This window comes from Carassius auratus, chromosome 27, assembly GCF_003368295.1.
Source record: "Carassius auratus strain Wakin chromosome 27, ASM336829v1, whole genome shotgun sequence".
In the NCBI taxonomy this organism is placed as follows: domain Eukaryota; kingdom Metazoa; phylum Chordata; class Actinopteri; order Cypriniformes; family Cyprinidae; genus Carassius; species Carassius auratus.
The window spans coordinates 272,933-297,883 of NC_039269.1; the positions used below are offsets into that span (position 1 = coordinate 272,933).

Below are 24,951 nucleotides of genomic sequence, written 5' to 3' on the forward strand. Positions count from 1 at the left end.
ATGCAACAGTTTCTGATCATCCTAAATTATTTTCATTTTTTCTGGCCCACAATTTTTTTTTTTTTATTACTGGCCAGGTCAGATTTCTTATACAAATGAATAAATAAATAAATATTTACCAGTTGTTGGTATGTGCATTAAGTATGAAAACAAGATATTCTTATTAAAATAAGACATAAGAACATGCATGGAAAAAAAAAATATATAAATATTTTTTATTTATTGTTGTAATACAAAATCAGAAGTTAGCTAAATTTATAGCGACTAAATATTTATTATTATATATAACACTATAAAATAGTGTTTGGAGTAAATGTCCCCACAGATCAATTTAATTTTATAATTATTATCTATGTTAAACAAAGTTATTCTGTTGACCATGGCTCTCCAAACGTTTCTATCCTATCATGGTTTAATATTAAGCTCATTTAAAATATAATGACTTGAATTTATAGTTGAATGCAATCCTGTATTTCAAAACAATAGAATGAAAAAAAAAAAAAACTGCACATACTGTTTTTGATGGTGAACTTTGTTCCCTTTGGCAATATATTGGAATAATGTGCTGCACAGTTAATCCCTGATCTATTTTTTCCAGCACCAGTTTAGGCACATTGCTAATGAGAGTAGTTATGTAAGTTCTAATGGGTTCCAAGGTGCTGCACATCAAACTTTAATTTTATTGTAGTTTTCTTGTGACACTACTCATGGCATGAGACGGAAATGACACAAAGCTGATCACATATTTGGTGATTTCACTAATTTAGGGTTTAAGACCATTCAATTTGCCAGTTTGCTTGAACGAGACATTTACTGTTTCCATCCTTTTCATGTTTTATCATCACTTCTCCATCCCCATAAAATCTAAATAACCTATAGCTAAAAACACAGTTGCTCATTCCGGTAAAATCATGTTTCCCCCTTTGATATTTTGCATTGTTCTTGCCACTGCAGCCTGGTGACTGCCATATCATCTATAAAAGAACAAAACATACAAACATCTAAAAAAAAAAAACATATATAAGACCCTGTCTGAAGAACTTTCTCATTGTATTACATTAGGTTAGCATGCCAAGAGAAATTAGATTTTCCATGCACATGATCTGAACTTGTTCAATTGTAGCTCTAATCTTGAAACCAAGAGGCGTGTGCATTTTATTCAGCTATTTAGTAAGGAAACCAGATTTGTGGTGCTGTAACTCCTGTCAGCTGATAGACACGGGTCCTCTAAGGTTTCATTAATATACACAGTATTTCCCATTCCTTTTTGCCTATGAAGTGCTACAACATTTTCATACATTTCTGATTTTTTGAAACCTATTTAATTTTTTATTTGACTGAAGAGTTATATCAAATAAATATTTAATGTTAAATAAATATTGTGGAACTGAGTATAATTAGGAAAGAAATAAGGATTAAATGTTTTTTTCTATTTTTAATCAGACTTTGCAAATTTCCTTTTAATTCCAGGTTCTCCATGTTCATGTCAATCATAAAACACAACTGACAAAAAAAGCATTTTGTTTTCTTTCCTTTTTTTTTTTTTACCGATTTAAAAAGTGCAATCTCCTTCTCAACAAGTGAAAAAAAAAAATCAATGTATGTTTCATTATCTGAAGGTGGGAAGACATGTCTTTCTTATTAAACTTTATCAGCAGCCAAGCCTATATTTTTCCATATGAGTGAACCAAGTGCACGTGCAGACCGCAATGCATAAACTGACAATGGTGTCTCACAATACACCAAAAATAATAACAGCCCACTATATGAATGCCCTCATTCATTCTAGAAATATGACGCTGTAGCCTACTGTTAAACTATCCCCAGTTAGCGTTTCTTGGGCACTATACTAGACAGTATTAAATTCACACTGTAAGCACGTGCAAATGTGTGTCTTAACCTCTGCAAACGAGGTAAATCAATATTTACGTTTTATCAATTGGGTGATCATGTGAAATGAGCATGATGGGGCGGGGCAAACGGACGTCACACCGGGATCTGACCAATAGCGGCTTCTGTTTTGCGGTTGCTGATTGGCTTGTAAATACAGAGTCTGCTGTCCATCTCCGTCAGCTCTTCGGCAGCCTCTGAATCACAGACACCACCGACTCTACGCGGATTTAGTTCCAGAGAAACGCGTCCCCTGCAACTACAACCTCGGTATCAAATAGCCATCTGTGTCGTTCAATAAAAAAGATCGTGATAAAATAAAAACGGACCGGTTATAAGCATAAAAGAGGCGTCTGCGCACATCAGCAGCCGTTAGCGGGCTGAGCTAGCCGCATCGCGCGACGCATCTCGCCCGCGAGACGTCGGGCTGAATAACTGTGCGCTTTATTGTCCTCATCCACATCATTTAAACTGAACGGTACATCGGAATCACAGCGGGTTTGGCGGAGCTGTCCGGCTCTTGCTCGCACTGCAGGCCTGGGTGTGGGTGCGGAGAATGCTAAAGGATGAGTCAGAGGGACACCCTGGTTCATCTGTTTGCTGGAGGGTGAGTAGCAAGCCTGAGGCAGACTGATCTATCAGAGCTGTCAATAAGATGCCTCTCTTTTTGACATTTATCCGTTATAATTTGGCTTGATTTAATTAAAAATGTAATATCAGACACAACTGCAGAAAACAGGTTGACCGTTATAAAAGGTCCTGTAGATGCTCATTCAAAATTGTCGTGAATTAGCTAAGCTAGCTTCTGTCATCGCGTCTTCATGCTACAGATGATCGATGCTTGATTTGTGAATGCAAGGTCATGCAACAGATTCAGAATCGCCTCTGGTGTTGTCACAGAATCCACTGGAAGTCTCCGTAATGGCCGTTTTCTGATTTGATGTTTGTTGCTTTGATGCTTTCACTCATGCTCTTTGCCATGCAGATTTCAGATGAAAGACAGGAAAAACTCGAGGCTTCAAGCTAAGTGTGAACCTGAAGCAATACCATTTCCTGTTGCAAATCAGAAGCTATGTTGTAGGCCTGTGGTTTCAATTGTCAGCTTGACGCTGGATGTTTGACAGCAATCTCTTTAGTAGTACAGCTATTTTTGACTCCATTCTCATTCTTACATGTCCCTGACTGCTTTGCACTCTACAGAGGTCCATCCAGACTTGTTTTTTTCCTCTTTCTTTGAATCAAAGGTTACTCTGGCTCACTAATTTTCACAATCAGTAATGTAACAGAGATATGAGGGCAGTATATCTCTCTTTACCAAGCTTATATCTCTGAAGGTCATTTGATGACTCCGACCCTGGAGGGAGATCTAACAAGAAGCTTATAATAACAGTAAAACATGTGGGCAAAATCCCGTCAAGGGTCATATGAAAACATTGTGTTAAAAGGGTTTTGTCACACAGTGTTGGCGTATCAGAATAGCTGGTGATGAGTTATAAGGCTAACTGTGAGCAGAGAACAGATCATCTGCCACTGAAAAGACCTGTGAGATAAACCAATCAATTGTTGTGTGATAGATGATCACTCAGCATTGGAAATGAGATTTGCTTGTTGGTGCAAAGCAATATTTCATTATTTATATGAGTCAAATAACATTGACTGCTGTTAAATTAGAAATATTATTTCAATTTTTTTATTCATGTAGGGTAAACATATGTAAGGTGCTGTAATTGGATACCATATTTTTTATGTAATTAGTATGTACTGTTAATTATGTAATTGCAGATTTAATATCCAATACTGAATGAAAATAGTGATATAATATGACAAAAGTTATTTAATGCTCCATCACCAATTGAAACAGGTTTTTTTTTTCCCCACCTTATATTGTTATTTTTTTATTTTTTTACTGTACATTTTAAATTTTTTCTTTAGCATAAAAACATTTATTAGTTTATTTTTTATTTTTTTGACAAAAGTAGTTTAGGCTCATAGTTGGGGCTACAAAATTAATCACATTTTTTATCTGGATTACAATTATGGATGCCGCAATTACGTAATAGTCCAAAGCGACAATTAATTGTACAAAGTCCAGTTATGTTATTCTGCGTGCTTAAGATGTTTTTTTTTCTTTCCTTTTCTTATCTTATGGGTTTTCCCCGTTATTTTAATTTTAGTTTTAATATGCTATTTTTATATATATATTTTTTTTTTTATTTAAAGAAGAAACCAATCTGATGGATAGTTGACATTTGAGGCTTAATACTAAAGAAAAGCACTAAACATTTTTCAGTTAGTGTTTTCAGCTTATTTTCATGTAAAAATACAGTATGCAGTTGCATCAAACAATGTTGTATATATATAATTTAGAGTAAATTGTGATAATCGTAATTAATAATCGCAGTTACAGTTACAAGGGAATAATCAACAGTTATGATTTTTGTCATAATCGTGCAGCCCCACTCCTAGTAGTGTTCATCTAGTATCTGTTCTTGGCCATCATGTGACAGTTGTGAAAGTTGTGTGGCTGTAAGAATTTGAAAGTCAGTTGATTCCTAAAGTCAACATGAAATCAAAATAGACAATTATTATATTATTATTTTTTAATATTGTTTATTTAATAAGTGTTTATTAAATTTGATTTGTGCACGTAATTTTTTTGATTCGTCACAAAGATAATCAATACCTCCTTTTCATGCTGACTGCTTATTTACACAAATGCATTTTAAGTTGCCAGATAAAAATATTGCACAATGCAACAAAAAAATATATAATGTAAACATTGTGTTCATGAAAATCACCACAAGTGTTACTTGTGTGGGACCCACTAGGCCAGTTTGTTCAGATGACTTTTGAGTGGACTACTTTGGTTCAGGTCCTGTTTAAAAGAGACAAGTTACTTTAGCCAAGATTTGTTGTTACTTTCTCATGGGAGTTTCAGCACTTTGAACACTGCTGTGTAAACCTCAAGTCCAAACTCAAACTCATTTTTTTTTTTGGTGGCGGCTTCAAAACTACTAATCATTGACCAGGGGACTTCACTTTAGTGAAACATTTGCATTTACCCATTTGATCTTGAATTTCAGAAGAAATTAAATGCAGCTTCTTTCTTTTTTTCCTGGACTACTTCCCCCTTTTTAAAAAAAAATAAATCTCTGCATGTACTATTTTATTTAAAGAGTAGCATTCCGTACGTATCTGTGAATAGTACAAATCTAGTGGAATTTCTCTAAAAGGCCTCACAGACCATTTTAGTAGGAGTGGTAAATGGGTTTTGCTCGTGAAGTCTGCATGATCATACCTTGGCCAACCATAGAAAGGGAGAGAGAGAGAGAGAGAGTAAGAGAGAGTGATTCTGTAAACCTTAGCAGCAACAAACCAGAGGGCTTCATATCTGGGACAAAGTTCACAGCTGCTCCCTGCATGTGGGTCGTTCTTTTAAAAGGCGGCACAAAAAATAGGCCCTAAAACAAGAAACGTTTAGAACACAGGAATTCAATTCTGAGGTCAGCAGGTTTACTGAAATCAGCATTCAGTTCTGTCTTTGTCAACTTTATGCGCACATTATAAAAGCAGGGAATCTGCTTATGGAGCTTTATTAATTTGATTGACAGATGTCAGAACTTTGACATTTTGTGGCATAATTGTAGGTATCTTATTTGTAAAGTTGATTAGTGAAAACCCATCAAGATTAGAGGAATAGTTAGTGGTTTATTCACTATTTCAGGCAAGTTGTTTTAGGTCTTTGTCCTCTTGTGATTGTGGGTTTTGTCCAGACATAACCTTTGACCTGTTGCATGCTGGGCCCACTTTTTTCTGCTCCCCGCCCCACTGCTGTGTACATGCATACAAGCAAATCCATGATAAACTTGACCCATATACATTCACAAGTCAATAACATAGTGGTGTGTAAATGTAGTTATGTATAATGGTTATGATATTTATTGAATCAATTAAATTACTAATTTGCATCATCTCTCCAGAATGTCTTTTTTTGTGCTTTAAAACCAATGCTTTATGCAGCAAGGACACATAAAATTGATCAAACATGAAAAAAAATACAATGTTAGATTTGTATTCCAAATAATTGCTGTTCTTTTAAACTTTCTATTCAACAAATCTAGAAAAATGTACCGTGGTTTTATTTTAAATGAACTGGTACTTATTATTAGGATAATAATATTTGCTTTCTGTTTCTAGCTGTGGTGGCACTGTAGGTGCAATACTGACATGTCCTTTGGAGGTGGTGAAGACGAGGCTGCAGTCTTCTTCGGTGACTCTTTACATCTCTGAGGTCCAGCTCAGCACTGTGAATGGGGCCAGTGTGGCCCGCATGTCCCCACCTGGGCCTCTGCACTGTCTCAAGTGAGTACTTCAAGACCCAACCTCGCAAAATCTGCTTCATCACGCTCCAGGGCATATAAACCAGTGTTGTCATGTTTCAAAAACAACACCAGAAAACTGGTAAAAACATTGCAACATTTTCTATAGAAAATTATACTTGGTACCATAAGCACTAAAACATCTCGTTTAAATGATCTTTATGATCAACAGTATTCAGTTTTCAGTAGTCATTGAACTTGCAATCAAAACTGATCTCTGCTCAGTCTCTCTTGCTGACTGTAAATTACAACCACGTGTAGTGACCACAGAGACAAGAGTGTCAGAATAATGAGAGAAACTTTGAAGGCCAGAATACCTGCATCTTCTTATGTTCTGCTAAAATGGTTGCTGACCCGCCATGAAGGGCAGGTAAAATGCTTTTTGACAGACATTCACATTAACCTGTGGTCATGAATTGAATAGATGAAGGTGTCAAACATTTTATGTTCTGAATTTGGTTTGTTTCTAATTTTTGGCGCTTTGAGACTAGTCTAACTGCGAGAGTGCTGCGCATGCCACAGTTGGTAGTATTTTGCTAGTCTGACAGAATGTTGCAATGCTATGGTTTCTGGGTGTAGCCTTGCTGTCTCCAGAATTGGAATCACTTTTCTGGCCTCCGGCAAGCAGTGTTATTCATGCCTATTGTATTACTCCAGAATCCGAGGGAAGAAGTTTGAAAAGTAGGTCAGGAGAAAATCAGTTACAGATGCAGGGTCTTTTTATTTTTTAACAAACTTATGAAAGAGGAATTTCTAAAATCATCTGAGCATGTCCATTTATGAAGGAAAAACATCAACTTTCACCTAGTTTGGATAATACTTGTCAGCACAACTCCTTCCTCCAGATTTGAAACCTTTTTGTTGCTTTGTCTTAATTACATTTTCAGAGGTCTATTTTTAAAAATGACTTTTGTTTGTTTAATTTACACAGTCATGTCAACCCTCTACGGACACCTTGCCAGTTGAATTGCCATTGACTAGTAATTTTTTTAGTTTACTCGCCAGACTGCTCATATATATATATATATATATATATATATATATATATATATATATATATATATATATATATATATATATATATATATATATATATATATATATATATATATATATATATATAAAATATATAATAATAAATAAATAAATAAATAAAACGGTCTCTCTCTTTCTGTGTGTGTGTTAGACAAAGCTACGGCGAGTCGTGTGCCTTTACACTAGAGTTAATGGTACATCAAATACAGGCGCGTTGCACATCCATTCATATGAGCTGAAAAATATCCCAGATCACTTGACTGAGAGTGAAACTCTGAAGCGCTCGGTCCCAGAGTGTTTGATGAGTGAAAATATATCTGCTAAACTTTAACTTAGCCTCCAGCTCACACACTGGTGAGTAAAATCTGAAAACTTATTAACCATTGGCTAATATTAGACATAATTTAGTCGCCCAGGTAAATATTTAGTCACATATATGAGTGATTTACTCGCAACTTAGAGGGTTGTGTGTGGGCAGTTACACTCAGCAGACAGCATTGATTAAGGTACAGCTAGGCATTGTTTCTCTCAATTGCCTGCTATGTCTTAAACCCCTCAGTTGGTCTGGATAACTTAATGAAGATGGTGAAGCAAATGATGATGCAAATGAATGTCATGGTAGCAACATATTGCATTGTGAAATCTTGCACCTATTGTCATAATGCAAGGGTGCTAGCATCCACTGTGCTTTCACATAGGCACTGCAGTGGATTCTTCTCCTTTTACATATTCTGTTTTAACTTTCTCTCTCTTTCCCAGGTTAATACTGGAGAAAGAAGGTCCTCGCTCACTCTTTAGGGGGCTGGGGCCCAACTTGGTGGGAGTGGCTCCATCCAGGTATGACCCAGATACAAAACGCATATGCTATATAGTGAAGCAGTGCCCATCCACTTCAGTGGCCAAAAGTATTTTCCTCAGTTATTTTTCCAATAGGGATTTTAAAATATCCACAAACCAACATTACAAAGTTGGATTTGAACCAAAAAACATTTTTAAAAAGACTAGACTGTGTACTTAACAGATTTAATGATGGAAAGAGCCCAATCCCATGAAGCATTTCAAATGACAAAAAACAAACAAACACAGACAATATATTTTATGTTTATTGCAAAATATGCATATACAATTAAGTAATTTGAAAGTGTCTGACTATTATGTCAGTTGCTAAAGGGTTTCTGTTCAGCTTTTTGCTTGTTTTGATTCTCTGATTTGTAAACATGTAGTAATATAGTATTTTAACTGGAACTCCACTGTTAAATATGATTATTTAAAAGCCAAGTTGAAATAATGTGGACTGATGGTTTCAACAAAAGCAAATGCCATTAGTTAACAACCTCATAGCTCATTTGTAAGTCTGTCTTTAAGGTTTCATTTATTCAAGTTATTAAATAATTTTTACTTCTGGAACCTAACTATATATCTCTATTAGCTACAACATGCTTTTTATTGCTGTGTGTGTCTGTAAAAAAAAACAAAAAAATTATAGCAGTAGATTATAGAAATGAGAGTTTGCAAGCATATCCGTTGGAAATTATTAGCTAGAACTTTAATTTTCTGTCACAAACTTACGTGTTTGACTTATCAGCTGTTTTTGTTTCAGCCTTGAAACAATAAACGTTTGTTTCTGGATTTGTGGTCCTCGCTGTTTCCTGTTGGGATTTTCTGTAGTTCCTCACTGCAGTCAAGATGGAAAAGAAAAAAATAGTTTTTCCCCCTCAGACTGTTACATAAGGGGCCCGTTGGTCATGTCTCATTGTTCTAATCGAAGTGTTTCATCAACACTGGATCATTTCGCTCTCTTATTATGGACTAAACTGACTATGGGCCTTCGGTCACACTGTTCATTTAGTTCTTGACAGCTAAGAGCTTGTAACTCAACTGTAGTGTGGATCCTATAGTGCTCGATTCTATAATCTACTAATCTATAGCACTCGATTAATATGTCCCAAAACCTAGTGAACTATGAATGCAGCATTTTACAAAAGTAAAGATAATATGCCTAGTAGTGTTTGTTGACTGTGATCACATCTCTATATGCTATAGAGACTAGCAGCTCTCATGTCCTCATTCACTTGAGATTTATGTCTGTGCAGTTTAATCGCATTTAAATTGGTATGTGGGATGGTGTTGCAACTAAGCCACTTAAAATGTCTGTATTTCAGTGTTTGCACCCTTTTTATGCTGCAGGAGGTGTGTGTGTCTCCATCTGTGCATGTATTTCTCAGCATTCCCGTCCTGTGTGTCCTCTACCATCACAGCTGGAATGGCTGCCTCGTGACCGTTTGCGTTATGTAAATATTAAATGCAGACGTACGTAAAGAATAAGGCTTGGTATTTGCTTATGCTCACATACTGATGTTAACTATACCCTTTAGATTGTGAATTATAATTAATTCCAGTTTTTAGATGAATCTGATTTGCGATTATGTAACATCCTCCCGTGAAGGTCACGTTATTTCATTCATATGGCCAAATTATGCCGTTCACTGTAATACAGCATCATGCTCGCACAGGATTGGCAGATATTTAGGCCGCGTTCTGATTGGCTGTCAGTCAAGTGTGGAAGGATGCTGATTGGTTGTCATTTTGAAGAGGCGAGAGGAAGCATGTGTTTATAAGCATCTCTCCAGGAAACAAATGGCTGCTTGGCTTGTTTTCAGGTTGCTCACTGAGACTTTAAAATTTGCCCTTGTTGTGTACGTGCAAGAATTATGTAACCTAGATTAAAGTGAAAAAAATAAAAAAATAAACTCTCAGTGAGAAAGGCTTAAATCCTACATCAGATTTTTTTATTGAAATAATCTTGGTTAATTTTTTTTCCCCCTGTCTAGGAAAATAAATCTGGTAGCTAATTCAGAATTTGTGATATGATGATTGTTTTTTTTTGTTTTGTTTTGTCTCGTTTGTTTTGTTTTTTGTTTTTTTGTTTGTTTGTTTGTTTGTTTCTGGTTTTGTTTTGTTTGCTATTAATGTAAATAACATAACCATAGAAACAATGTTAGTTTTTCTTGTTTTGTTAATAAACTGTGTAGTGAGGGGGATAATAATGTACATTCAGGCCTAGCTCTACCCAAAAATATATTCATGTGAAAACATATATAAAAAATATGTTCTCGCTATAAATAAATACATCTTTTTCTTTTTTTTTTTCTTTTTGTTATGTTCTACTTCCGATACATTAGTCAGATGTAACAGAACATCAAAACCAATTAATGTTGTTAATTCCTGTTTTGTCTACAGAGCCATTTATTTTGCTGCCTACTCCACAGCCAAAGAGAAGCTGAACAATGTTTTTGATCCCGACTCCACACAGGTGCACATGCTGTCCGCTGGTTTAGCAGGTAAGAGTCACCGCTACATCTTTCATGTAAATGCATTTTTGACTTAAGTTTGCATTAGCTTTTTTTGTTGTTGTATTTCACACACTGAACTAAAATGATACCTCTTAGTGTGCACAAACCAGAGATTGCATCATTGGGGTGTTTATAACCAATGTTTGTCAGTCGCTTTTGTTTTTAGTTATGACAGCCTTTTTACGATAAAATGCTTTGTCCTAGTGACCATCTAGTACAAATGGGAGAATTTAGCCATGGTGTTCTGGGTTACCTTTTTCAAGGTATGACAGCATTTAGACCGAAAGCACAATTTGAAGACTTTCAGGATAAACATTTTCTCAGACATTCGGTATTTGAAGCTAATCCTATTAACAGTGAATATTTGTCTGTCAAACAGTTCAAAAGTTCAGTTATAAAAAGTAGACTACACGGAAAGAAAAGTGAAAAATAGACATTTAAAATTTAATAAAATAAATCGATCAATTTTAGAGCATTTCTAAAACAAACAGACTCACTTTCAAGCATGTTATATCTGCTTGAAAGCTTGTTATCTGTATTGCAAAAAAGGTCCTCAAAGTTTGGGTTGTGCTTTCCTTTCCCAGTTTCTTTTTTTCCTTTTTTGTTTCCTTCTACCGTTTGAGGGCTGGAGGACATAAGTCATTACATGCCAGTGTGCTACTAAACAGTCTGGCTTCACACGCTGTCTGTGCTGTGTGTAGTAGCGGTCGCTAGCAGGGCGCTACGCTAACATGTAGAGTGCCATGCGCGGTGGGCAGCGGTCCTCGCGACTGACACGGGCGGGATCGGGACGGCTCAGGTAGTCACGTCTCTACTCACCGGTATGATCATGATTCTCCTAATGATAATGATTATTAATATTGATGATTTTTCTTTAAATTAATGTAGCCACTGTAGCTGGCTTGCAGTTCTTTTTTTTAACCTCCTTGTGATTACACAGTTTTGACACATGGCCCCCTTGCCAGCCTGTAACCCTCTGTAAAGGTAAATTCAGTGAAAAACTTCATGCACTTCTTTTTTTTTTTTCATTTAATATCAATCCTGAATGCTAACCTTGTCATTCAATTGCAGTATATGTAGGTTGTGCTATTTTGTGAGACAAGAAGCGCATTTGTCGCAACATAAACATTCCTAGTATGTTCTGTCTGTGCTGAAGGTAAGATAAGGAGGACCACACGGCCGATAAACTCCATCTTGCAGCACACATAGCCCTTGCGTTACAAAGTGGTTAAATATAGGTCCCTGAAGGCTTTCAATGGAAAATTGGCATCCGAATACGGAACAGGCTTATGAAATATTCATTACATGTTCCACTCTCTCCAAAGCACAGGTGAATTTTTTTTTTTTTTTCATTTTCTTAATGGCTCTTTGTAGCAGCATCCGTTTACAGTTGCCACTAGCTCAGTTCCATGCAACCTAATGCTTTTTCATGTATGGCCCACACATTGTTCATCATTGTGGTTAGGTTATGACTGAATCATATAAATCATTAAAGTCAAAGCAAGGCCTCTATTTACCACTTCAGGCCGCTGAAGAATCAAATGGTGCAGTAACACATAGAAGTCCGAACTCTGTATTGAATATCAATTTAGTTTAAAACCTGAACATTACATTTTTGAAAAGTGTTAAACCAAATGATATTAGAAATAAACGTAACATTCTAAAATTATTTTATTCAACAAGGTATGCATTAAGCTGATCAAAAATTACATTTTCACAGATTTCCAGTTGATCACAGCATTTTATGTTTTCAATATTTGTAATAATAAGATAGATTTCTTAAGCACAAAATCTGCATATTATATTGAATACTGTTCTGAAGGATGTGGCACTGAAGTCTGTGTAATGGTTGCTGAGAATTCACCTTAAATTAGCATTTACAAAATTCTATATATATATAAATGTTATTTAAAATACAAAGTTAAAAAATAAAAAAGTTTAGTATTATTTAATATTGTATTGTAATATTTTACAATACTGCTGTTTTCACTGTATTTTTGAATTTTAAAAAGGTGTTATCCTAATATAGATAGATAGATAGATATTTATGATTAAATGCTAGTTATTTGAGACATTATTCATTTTATGTTGAAAAAAAAAATCCTCTGCAATATGCACCAACATATTTAACATTTAATTTTGTGCAATTACTATTTTCAAATAGCAATCTTACCAGAATGTAACCCGCTTCAAATTTGTGGTCAGCAGTGATTTTGCCAACAGAAATGACAAGGTTAGCATTGGACTCTTACATGCACTGCCTCTGACCCTCCTTAAAGTTATTGTTGATATAAACTTTGATCCTAGTTTGATTTTGTAGCTGTTTATATGACCCAGCATTGATCTGAAGCTCAGATATGATCAAGAGAAATAATGTTACTTGAGAAAGATCAGCTTTATATTTAAAATGAAAACACTGGTCTAATGATGTCCTTTAAAACTCAAAAATTCACTTTCATCTCGCTCTGTCTTGCTCTGTCTCTCTCTAACTCTCTTACCATCTTTCTCAGTCTATCCATTCAAAAAGAAGGGAAAATGAAAGCACTCTCTTAAATGTTTGGGATGGAAAGGTCATTGTTTGATGTAATTGGTGGGCGGGGCTTGGTTGGGGAGGTGGGAGGGATTTAATGGGAGGTGGGCAGGGTTTATTGTCGTGTTCCACTCCCTCATGGGTTTGACTTGACTCTGAGGGGCATGTGGACTCCTGCTTGTGACTGTGGTACAGAAAAGCCTGTGTCTATTTTAGGCCTTTACTGTAGCTTTCACCCTGCGTGAGGGTCTGTGAGCCAGCCTGCTCTGCCCCCCATATCTGCAGGCTTCGTCCTGCAGCTGTGAGGAGAGGAGCTTTGCCCCTCCCCTGTGAGTACTCGTCAGAGACACACTCTCTCTCTCTCTCTCTCTCTCTTACTCTCTTGTACCGATCTGTCATCCCCCCCTCCCTTCACCAGTCAGTTGCCTTAAGTCTCTCACCCTCTCTAGAGCTTTTACTCTAGCTCAGTAGACTTCTTTTGGTTTGTTTAGCCTAAGAAAACACTGACTATGTACACTGTGTACTGTTAGAAATGCACATTAATATTTTCATCTCCAATTGCCATTGTCTTATGCTCTCTTTAATTTTTGTTTTTTGTTTGGGGATATTTTGTGCACCCGCAACACAGAGTACAGGCTTTGTGCTTCATTTTGCTGCAGTTGAATAGATAAACTAATTGTTCCCAACGACATCAGGCAGAATATTTAGCTGTTGCTTTTAATGCTTTTTAATACAGTGCTAGCACACATAATAGATGTAGGTCACCCAAATATGAAAAAGTTTTTAAAAAAAAATTTTTATTTCGCTCACCCTCAGGCCATCCAATATGGAGGTTTTCATTGGAACAAATTTGTAAAAATATAGCATTCAATCTTGTTCACTAATAAATCCTCTGCAGTGAATGGGTGCCGTCAGAATTAGTACAAACAGCTGATTAAAAACATTGCAATAATCCACAAGTAAACCACACAACTCAGTCCATGATTTAACATCTTGTGAAGTGAAAAGCTGCATGTTTGTAAGAAACACATTTTTACTTCAAACCATTATTTGTTGTGCTCCATCCATGATATTGCTTTCTCCAGTGAAAAAGTCATCTAGTCTGAATCAGGAGAGAAATATGCACAAATCAAGCACCATTATCAAAAGTAAACAAATATGTCTCTGTTTACAAGATGTTAATTGATGGACAGAAGTCATGTTGGATTACTTGTGGATTATTGGGATGTTTTTTAGGGGTGTGCACGGATAGTCGAACATCCGAATATTTGTTCTGCTCTAATTATTCGATAAATAAAAATGATATTCGAATTTCGCCAGAAAAAAAAAGGTTCACAATAAAACCTAATTTGGTCATTTTTTATGATTCTCCACGCAAAGGATAAATGGAATTGCAGCACAAAAAATAAGTAGTAGCTCTGCTACTAAATTTATTTCAAAATGGCAATCCATATACAGCATCCTTCATCTTGGCTGAGCTTTCAACGTTGTTACGGGAAAGGATGAAGCTGAATGGTTAGTTCTTGTCACATGACCTGTGGTGTGCTTGCGGCATTCTGAAAAGTTGAGATGTTTTTAACTCGATGCGGTGCGGACGCGTCTGGAAAAAACGAGTGCGTCGCACCGCGTGCGCATCGCGACCGCCTCGCTTCCATTATGAGCGCGCATACAACGCGCCTACATTGGAAATAACGAACTTGAGCGTGCAAAAGACGCAATATGTGAACGGCCCATAAGAACTGCATTATTCTACAGTACTTCAAATATGCCGTGGAGAATCACAGAAAGTGACTGAATTCAAGAACATTGTTGCGGCATCTCTCAAGCAACGAATAAACACCGCTAACTTGGAGAATGCAGTGAAAACTCCTCTTCTCGCGTCTGCTCTAGACCCTCGGCACAAACATCTCAGGTTTCTCGATGAAAACATGAGAGAAGTAAGAAAAAACAAAACTTTTTGGAACATTATAAGAACATTTTCTTTGATGTGAGTAGTGCGGATGCAGCCGCCATCACCAACGATGAAGAGGATGTAATGCCCACTCGTCGGAAAAGGCTGAGCCAGTTCTTCAGTGATGATTACAGAGAGTCCAGCCGAGACGAGTGAGCGGTTCTTGCTGGATCCATGTATTCCACCAGAAAAGGATCACATTGGTGAAACGAAAACGCGAAGCGCTTCACAAAACTTCTTCGCTTAGCACACCGTTATTTGTGAGTCCCGACAACGCCTGTGCCGTCAGAGTGCGTTTTCTCCGCGGCCAGCCTTATTGTTAACAGACTAAGGAGCCAACTTTCCCCCGATCATGTTTACATGCCTGTGTTTCTCAACAAGAACATGTAAAACAATAGAAAAAAGTAAAAAAGATTTGCTGACAGTTTAAAAGTTTCAAAGTTAAGTGTAGGCTGCGTTCTACAATAGCCTAATTGCTGCAGGCTACTTAATGTTTGTTTTTTTTTTGTTAACTTTTTTTTGCTTTTAATCTATACTTTTGTTTGTTTGCACGCATTGTTAAAGGTTTTCAGTTACAAAACACGATGTGTAATGTTCAAGCTTATTGTGTGTAAGCTTGTTCAAAATGACGGAAACAATAAATGTTGCTGAAAAATAACGTCTGTCTCATTAAACTTAATTTAAATAAACGAATATTCGTTTTTGTGAGCTCAAATATTCGACTGTGATATTTGCGGAAAACGCCCATCCCTAATCTTTTTATCAGCTGTTTGAACTCTCATTCTGATGGCACACATTCACCACAGAGAATCCATTTGTGAACGAGTGATGTAACGCTAAATTTCTCCAAATCCATTCCCATAAAAATCTAATTCTTCTGTATCTTAATGGTCTGTGGGTGATTTAAATTGTGTTCATTTTTAGTTGAGCTATTACTTTAAATCTCTTAAAACGCGCTTGTAATCTTAATTTGCATACACATACCTTAGCAGCAAACATAGAATAAATTCATCCATTGTTGTGCTAATGTAGTTTACTAATAATTTGTAATGTCACACCGTCTTGCCAGTATAGTACTCGCATGGCATGCATTTCAACAATCACAGTGGTGGTATAATTCATTGCCCATGCTGTGAAAAACAATCATTTGTCTAACGTAAATAACATAATGATTTGACTGCTGTTTTGTAACTGAATAGTGGTTCTTTTAACTCTTTTCTTAAGATATTTTATTATTAAAATGTAGCTTCTACTCAATCCATAAAATACTGTTTAATTCAGTGATGATAGGATTAAATATTTAAGTAAATCTACATTGGTTTCAGAGCCTGTTATAGATGAGAAGATGCTTAATGCTTTAGTTAAAAGGCCTTATTTACTGCTGTGGCCACTCTAAGATGTGTTTATGGCTCTTACCTGAAAATAGTGCCAAGTGCCTAGTGGATCTGTAATGGTATTTCTGACATTCGATAGTAATCGCTGTTAATGATGCTGGGCATTCCTGAAGAGAACATGTAGTCAATATCACACTGTTGGTGTTTGAGATTGGTATGATATACCGAAAAAGATTCAGATTACAGGCCATAAGCATATTTTACAGATGTCCACGGCACTTCTCTGAAGTGTGGAGTTTCTTTAGGGAAAGTTCGTCTGTTTTAGAGTCATTAGACCTGCTGAATATCCTGTGCTCTGAGTTATTCTGACAATATCACTTCCAAGCCTAATCTGGAACACCTCTTTTTCACAGGGTTCACTGCCATTACAGCAACCAACCCGATCTGGCTTATAAAGACTCGTTTGCAGCTCGATGCCAGGTAATAATATACGCTGTACACTATCATTCAAAAGTTTAGAATTGGTAAGATTTTTGTCATGATAATAATAAAAAAAAAGTTTATAAGGCTCATAAAGGCTTGTCAAAAATACAGTATAAAAAATACAAAATAAAAACATTGTGAAATATAAATATAATTTAAAATGAATGTTTTCTAATTAAATGTCTTATATCTTGTGATGGCAGTGCAGAATTTTAAAAGCCATTACTCCAGTGTTCAGTGTTACATGATCATTTAAAGCATTATATATTTTAGGGGACATTGAAGGTGGGAATATTATAACCAGACTTCTGGCATTTACCATACGTGTTTGTCTTTCCCCAGGAACCGTGGAGAACGGCGTATGAGTGCATTTGAGTGTGTGCGGCGGGTCTATCAGTCAGATGGGTTACGGGGATTCTACAGGGGCATGTCTGCTTCTTATGCTGGCATTTCAGAGACTGTCATCCACTTTGTCATCTATGAAAGCATTAAACGCAAACTCATTGAGTCCAAGGCCAACGCTAACATGGATGATGAAGATGAATCTGTAAAAGATGCTTCGGACTTTGTCGGAATGATGCTGGCTGCTGCCACATCCAAGACTTGCGCCACCTCAATTGCTTATCCTCACGGTGAGTACTACTCATTTAATTTTTTTTTCTTCTTGTCTTTTTAATAATAATTTTTTTTGTCATTTTTGGTTTGTATTTGGCTTGTTTATTTAGTCAGCTTATTTGGAAGTTGGTTATTTTGTAGTAAAGCTGCACGATGAATCGTAAAAAGATTGCTATCTCGATTAAAACACCCACAGGATCTTATTTCATAATAACAGCGATTTGTATGTGTCTATTAAACCTCTGACAAAGTCACATAATCAAACAGTCTTCAATCCAGTATTTTCCATACATTTATTTGTGGCGGCCCACCACTATATCAAAACTGACCACCACATACAGATTTTCCAAAAGGCTTTGACTTCGTCTAATAAACATTTGCACTGCAGGTTTCAAAAACGAAGCCCGGTGCTGGTGTTTTTATTTAACTGTATTTCTGAAGGAAAACGACTTTTTGATGTCCTTCTTTCATCTTGCATGTAATTCCTGATCAAGCAGAGTGTGTGAGAGAAGCGCTGCTTTGTGTACAGGCTTTACCGCTACCTCTCCTGCTCTAAAAGCGCCTCCTGCTGGCAGAAAATTAATTTGTATTTATGTCCGCCACAAATAGAGTGTAAGTGTCAAGTGTATCTTTGCTGAAATGAGCTCATGATCAAGGAGACTTCCATCAATCAGTCTTGAAACATAAATCCACAGACAAACAAGGGGTAGATTTGAACACAGCAAAAAAAAGAATATAAAAAATAATTTAACAACAATAATCACAGACAAAGGACTGAACAGAAATGGGGAGAATTTATACAAAAGCAAAAGCAGGACTAATGACTAGCTAAACAAGACACAGGTGAACAGAAATGAACTAATCAAGGCAAATCATGGAAACTAGGTCACAGGGATGAAAGCAATGAAGAAAGAACTCAAAACACAATGAGCATGTGACAGGAAGTCTGTGGGAATCACAATCCATTAATTTCCTCGAAGTCCCGATTTGTTAATGTATACATTTGTATAGAATTCTGTGCAAATAATAGTATCAATGTATTTTTCAGTTGAATTTTCCAAAAAAAAAAAATATATATATAGGATGAAAGGGTATGTGTTAAATTAAAAATGCAGAATTTTAGTTTTTTCTTTGTGATAGACTTTTAGATGCCACTGTACTGTAAGTCATCTTCCAAATTGTGTTTCTCTGACAAATAACTTTTTGTTAACTTGCTTTCTCTCTCTTTCTCTTTCTCTCTTCCATGACAGAGGTTATTCGTACCAGACTACGTGAGGAGGGCAGCAAGTATCGTTCGTTCTTCCAAACTCTAAATATGGTGTTCCGGGAGGAGGGTTACAGAGCACTGTACCGAGGCCTCACTACTCATCTGGTCCGACAGATCCCTAATACTGCTATAATGATGTGCACCTATGAGCTGGTGGTCTACCTGCTCAGTGGTTAACAGACGGAGAGAGAACAGGAAAGAGAGGGAGAGAGACGAACAGGGTGAGAAAGCTAAAGCTAGATGGAGACCGAGAGAGAAGTTTGTCCCAGGCTTAGACCAAAGGAAGTAGAACAAATCCTAGAAACGCATTGTCAACCCAGACCCCCAAAGGGGACTATAGTCTCCGAGAGAAGGAGGGATTTGAGCCTGTCAGACCGGAGAGTGTTTCAAAAAAAGTATGAGCGATGGTGAACAGATACGCTAAAGCTGTCTGTCCATTTCTTTCAAAATGTTTTACGAAAAGTCCGTTTTGAGAGGACAATCAAAGAGGAGAATGCTTGAAGAAAAACAAAAGCCTGAATTAGCTGGGGGAAAAAAGCTCTTTCAAAAAAGAAAACATCAAGATCTGAAATAACAAGGTATTTTAAGGAAAAGAAAAGCAGCACAAGAAAGTGTTTTTCAAATGTGGCATATTATACTGTAAAGTACTGTACTACTGTAAAGGATGTTTTCCTTATTTCACCATTTCATAAAGGATGACGTTCTGCCTTTCCAGAGTTTGTTACTCCAAGCATTCTCCTCTAAAGGTCACCTTCCACTCTTTCCAAACTGGCAGATGGTTGTCTGCGCACAAATGTCCATTTGCTGTCGTTGAATTGGCGGTCACATGATCGGTGGCCCCTCATGTGCTTCAAACTGAAGTGTTTCCTCGTTAGGTTCGTGTTCAGTTTAACCATACTTATTTTGTGTGTGTTTTATATCATACCGTTGTCCTAATATCAAGTATAGTACATACTTTGGGGTGGTGTTTTTGAATTGGGAGATTTTGTCCTGCTTGTGTCACTGGGCCTATTTGAACTGAGATGGAGCGTTCTCGAGTTTATCGCCACCGTTCACTGCTGCAAAGCCTCTACTTGAATCCCAGGTGTCGGAGAGAGCCAGAGATGAATTTACTGATGGCTAAATGGTAGTGGCTAATGCTATCCCTGAGCATGTTGCCTACAAACAACATGCCACGTCATGACGCTATTATTCGTCGTAAGGCAATAGTCATTTTTCCACTTTTGAGTGGGAATACAAGCTGCAGAATTGTTCCCACCCTACAGATTCCTCTTAACAGTGGCTTCTGACTGACCGTTTATGCACTTTGTGTCCTGTCTAGTCTTGCGCAAAACTTTTTTTTTTTTTTTTTTTTCTGGAACAATTTTGATCTTGTAAGATATAGTATTACTATGTAAGCAAGACAGTGTTTTGCTGAACCGTTCCCTTTGGAAGTTTTTGTACAGTTCAGTGTACTAAACTTTTAGTGAAGGATATTGTTGTATGTGTATATACTGTATGTATGCATATCAAATATCCAGTGTTCATAACTTAAGTCCTCTGATTATGCAGTAGTATTATTTGAATGTCTGCATTTGTTTGATAGATTTATCGCAGAAGGATGTTGCGAAACTCATTAGGTTGAATGTTATCTTTTTTTTTTTTAATGCATTTTATATATTTTTTTTTAATCACTCCTCATTCTGGCCCTAGACTCGTTGCTTGAAAAGGAGTCACAAATCTTTTTTTTTTTTTTTTTTTCTTCAAGGTGTTTTCATCTCGCTTGTTTGTTTACATTACTGTTGTCTGTACTTTCACGCCCTCATGATATGAAGGATCTCAAACTGTTCATGTTAGTGATTTAGACGTTACCCACATCATTTCCACAGACAGTTCATTACCAACATGTTGGCTTAAAATTATCATTTAATTTTAATCATGTTAAGCCTAATGTTAGTAGATCCCATTCAGAGCCTCTAATTGTCCTGTAGGTATCTTTTATTTTTTTTTCAGCAGAAAATACATGGTTTTGGCAGCATCCATCATTCATAAACAGAAGTAATGTGTTTTAAAGCAATTGCGTCTTAATGCATTTCAATGTCTTTTCTGTCTAGTTCAAGTCCATTTTGGTTTCAAAGTCATCGATATCTGTAATGCTGCTAATGAAGCTCTGGAATACTGCTCATCACCACACATTGGATTTCATAACTCATAATACACACAACATCATCCGATATTATGCAATTAATGCTGGACTCTCGAGACAACTAATGTAATCTCAGTCGGCAGTTTGCTAGATATTGTTCTAATTGATAAACAAAAGCATTTGTTTTTGCAGAACAGGCGTGGTGTTTTAGTGTAATTAGAATAGTTTTCATTGATGGATTAGTAAAATTAGTGCATAAATAGTTGTGTCGTATCTAAAGTCGTAATGCCCTTGTGTTAGAACGTGATCTCTTGCAAACATGCATTCATTATGCTCTAAGTTTGCATTCAACAAATGCACTTCACTGTCTCACAGAGACTTTAATGGCATTACGAAGAAATGAACATTTTCAGAAAGTGATGTTGGAATATTTAGGTGTCAATATTGGACTGAGTGGACAGACTTGAACATTCTATTAACTGAGCCTAACCGATTGACAGAAATATTGAACACATGGTGTTTGATTAATCATTTCATCTTCATTTCATGTTTAATGGCATATTCAGCAATTGTCATGTGTGGTGTCTGTATTGCGCAGTCTAACATGACCAACACTAACAAACTGTATGTCAATACCCGATTCATTTTTCTTTTTTTCTTCTTTTTTTTTTTCTAAGTCTAGTTGATTTTACAGTAAATGTGGCCTATTCTTTGATGGTTATGTGTTTTATCATACCTCTTTTTGTACAAACTGTCAATAAAAACAATGGAAAAACCCATGTTGTCTCTAATGTCTCTTAAAAGCTAGAGTTTCAATAGACCAAAAATAAAAATTTAAACTGGATTTGTTGACATCAGATGAAGATACTATTGTGACCAACAAACACTGATGTAATATATTTTCTTTAATCTTTGAATATAGTACATCAATACATATTTGAATACACCAATACACATATTTTACAAGTATTTAAAATAACTTTAATATTTGAAAATATTTCTACATAGCTACAGTTTCCAGATTCCAGTCTTCAGTGTCACATGATTCTTCAGAAATCATTATAATATGAATATTTTAATAATAATATGATAATATAATATTTTTAATAATAATATGAATATATCATATTTTTTCAGGTTTCTTTATTGAATAGAATTTAGATTTAAAATAGAAGTCTTACACATTTATTAAAAATGTATTAACAATTATTACTGTTATAATTATTGTTGTTATTATTATTATTACCTAATCGAAACGGTATTGTGTAGATAAAAATGTTATTCGCATAGTCTCTGGTGCTGTTGTTATTCGTCTGTGCTGCCAGACGATGGCAGCAAAGCCTAAAAATAAGTATGTTGACTATGCTGATACAGTATGCCCACAGCCACATGACCATGACCAAAATCGGCGTTATTAATTTACTTGTTTGTTGTTTTACATAAAAAAAAAGAACCAAATGTATCAAAATTCCAAAAACATTACTTGTTTAATTTCAGGACTGTAACAAATCAGTTCACATCACCATTAAAAATGCCCTTGTTGAACTGCTCAGGTTACTCAGTCAATGTATACAGGAGAATACACTCCAACATCATGCAAAAAAAAAAAAAAAAAGCCTTTAGTTGCCACAACAGACTGGCAAACAGCTGTGCAAACATGACTGCAGAACACCTTGACATAAAGGCTTTTATGCTATGTGTATATGTGTTTTTCTGTGCGCTGAGAACAGAATGAGAGAAAAAAAGTGTGTATGGCTTTAATCCAGGTAGGTAGGTAGGAGTGACTAATGACCTGAGTTACTAATGGCTCTTTGTGTTCACGTCAGACAAAGAATTCAACGTCATGTTGCTCCAGGGAAAATGTTTCTAATGACTGTACTGTAAATCACCTTACATGACAAGCATGTGCCAAAGGATTGCTCACCATTAAGACACTGCAAAGTCACTGTAAATTATGCAGAAAACAAGTCTAGAATGTGTCTGTACAGTCCACTTATGAGAATATCCAGTATGACAGCTATTCCTTTTGTAGCTCTATACAATGGAAGTCCTCCATTTGGTTTAACATCACACATTGATTTCCACTTTCTTTTCTCGACAGAAAGGTTATTTTAAGTTCATTTGAATGGTGGGATACCAGAACGTCCACTAAAGGTGACAGTCACGCAACAAGCACATTTTAGGAATTGTTCTAAAAACGTGGCCTTGATTCATATATATATATATATATATATATATATATATATATATATATATATATATATATATATATATATATATATATATATACATACATACATACATATATATGTATGTATATATATATATATATATATATATATATATATATATATATATATATATATATATATATATATATATATATATATATATATATAGTTAAACTGTATAATAATTAAATAATAATTAATAATGGAACAAAAGTGAAGGCCTGTCAGTGTTGGCAAGCAGGCTGCTTTAATAATGTTGCCGCGGGTTGTTTTTCATGTCCGGGAATAGGCCTAAAGAAGGGAGACCAATAATGCGATATTTAGCACGATATTTTAATTTTACCCGGGACCCCCGCCGAAAATCGTGTATTTTACCCCCAAGAACGCGATTTTTACGGGGAACTACTCAACCTATACCCGCCACCACACCCCACCACCAAAAACGTGATTGGCCTATTTTTGGGCTAGGTTTGAGCAGCAATTTGGCGGGTTTTGTTGTGTAAACCTGGCAACCCTGAGGCCTGTGCACTCGTTCTTTCCAACGGTTTCTTTATCATGCGATCGCGCGCGTACGTGGTTTTCGTTCGACGCTTTGCTCGCGCACTTGATTTCCTCACAAAACGTCTAGATGTGGATTATTTTCTTCCATGCGTTGTGTTTGTGTCAAACATCGGTTCCCATCGTCAACTGTGAAATCTTATTTCACGTATTATTTGACCCATTGTTATTTTACACGGAAATGGCTGAAATCTACTCCAGTTTCTCAACGTATTCCGCTTATCACAGTTTTGTCACGCAGACAGTCCCTCTGTGTAAGTTTAAATAGTCTCATTCCTCCCGTCACGTTATCTGTTTCGCCTCTCCATTTGCAGATATAAGCTTCATCATTGTGTCGACTGGATGACTATCGAGTCCTTATGGAAATGCAAATGTATTTCCCTTCAGGAGAATGTGCCCCTGGTGGAATTTCACTGAGATGGAGGGGGATTCCTCGCGGTCATTTTTTACTTTGTTAAAAGTCTTTTGTCATTCAAGACCCCATCATGTTGGGAGCCAGCTGTTTCAGTGAAGTAGGGGCCCTTTCAAATGTAAGTTATTCATTATTAATGAGAAAAGGCTTGTCTTCAAATAAAATGAGGGGAACTTGTTTTGAAAATATGTAAATATTTTTGATGTGCTGAGAAACTTTGTAGACTAATTATCTATCTACCTAACTGTCTGTCAATGCACATTCTTCTTTGAAAAGAGATAATGACTATGTTCTGTGTAAAAAAAAAAAAAACATTGTTATTATGGTTACTGTTGTCACCTTATGTAGGCCTATACTTAAGTGTGTACTATTATTTAAAAGGGAAATGAGCACAAAAATGCCTATTTATGCTTTCAGTCCTGATTTCCTGCATATGTTGTGATCTTGGACCAGTTATACATTGATAGCCCTGATATAGACCACCATAATATAGTGCAAACTGATCTGAATGAGCCATATGAACCTATTTGACCTGTAACCCTGATTCATTTCGGCTGGCATCGTACCATGTGATGTGGTCTTTGTTTTTATACGAGGGGGACATTGCATCTTTTTCAAAGTCTGCTTTGAGCTCAGCTGTTTTGGGTTCCTTAGGGATGGGGCCAGATGCCGCTTTAAGCCCGTTTTAATTTGGATAATTTGATGCTGGTCTCTGTGAGACTGACGGATGCGCTGTCATAAGGGGTGGAGGGAGGCTGCACCATTGTGACAGTGGCCATTTATCTGTC

General features: G+C 36.2%; 2 protein-coding genes across 2 annotated transcripts in view; both read left to right on the forward strand.

Annotated features, from left to right (window-relative positions):
- The first annotated feature begins 1,820 nt into the window (after positions 1-1,820).
- Positions 1,821-21,741, forward strand: slc25a36a (solute carrier family 25 member 36a). Its single transcript, XM_026205007.1, has 7 exons — positions 1,821-2,497; positions 6,088-6,252; positions 8,064-8,141; positions 10,545-10,645; positions 16,886-16,952; positions 17,298-17,587; positions 18,821-21,741. Exons 1-7 carry the CDS (start codon positions 2,457-2,459, stop codon positions 19,012-19,014), a joined length of 936 nt encoding a protein of 311 aa, XP_026060792.1. The 5' UTR covers positions 1,821-2,456; the 3' UTR covers positions 19,015-21,741.
- A 2,003-nt stretch (positions 21,742-23,744) lies between these two features.
- spsb4a (splA/ryanodine receptor domain and SOCS box containing 4a) overlaps positions 23,745-24,951 on the forward strand; it is a 70,356-nt gene continuing 69,149 nt past the window's right edge. The window contains exons 1-2 of the mRNA XM_026205009.1: positions 23,745-24,005; positions 24,139-24,263. The gene's annotated coding sequence lies outside the window, so the exon portion shown is untranslated. The remainder of the gene's footprint in view (positions 24,006-24,138; positions 24,264-24,951) is intronic.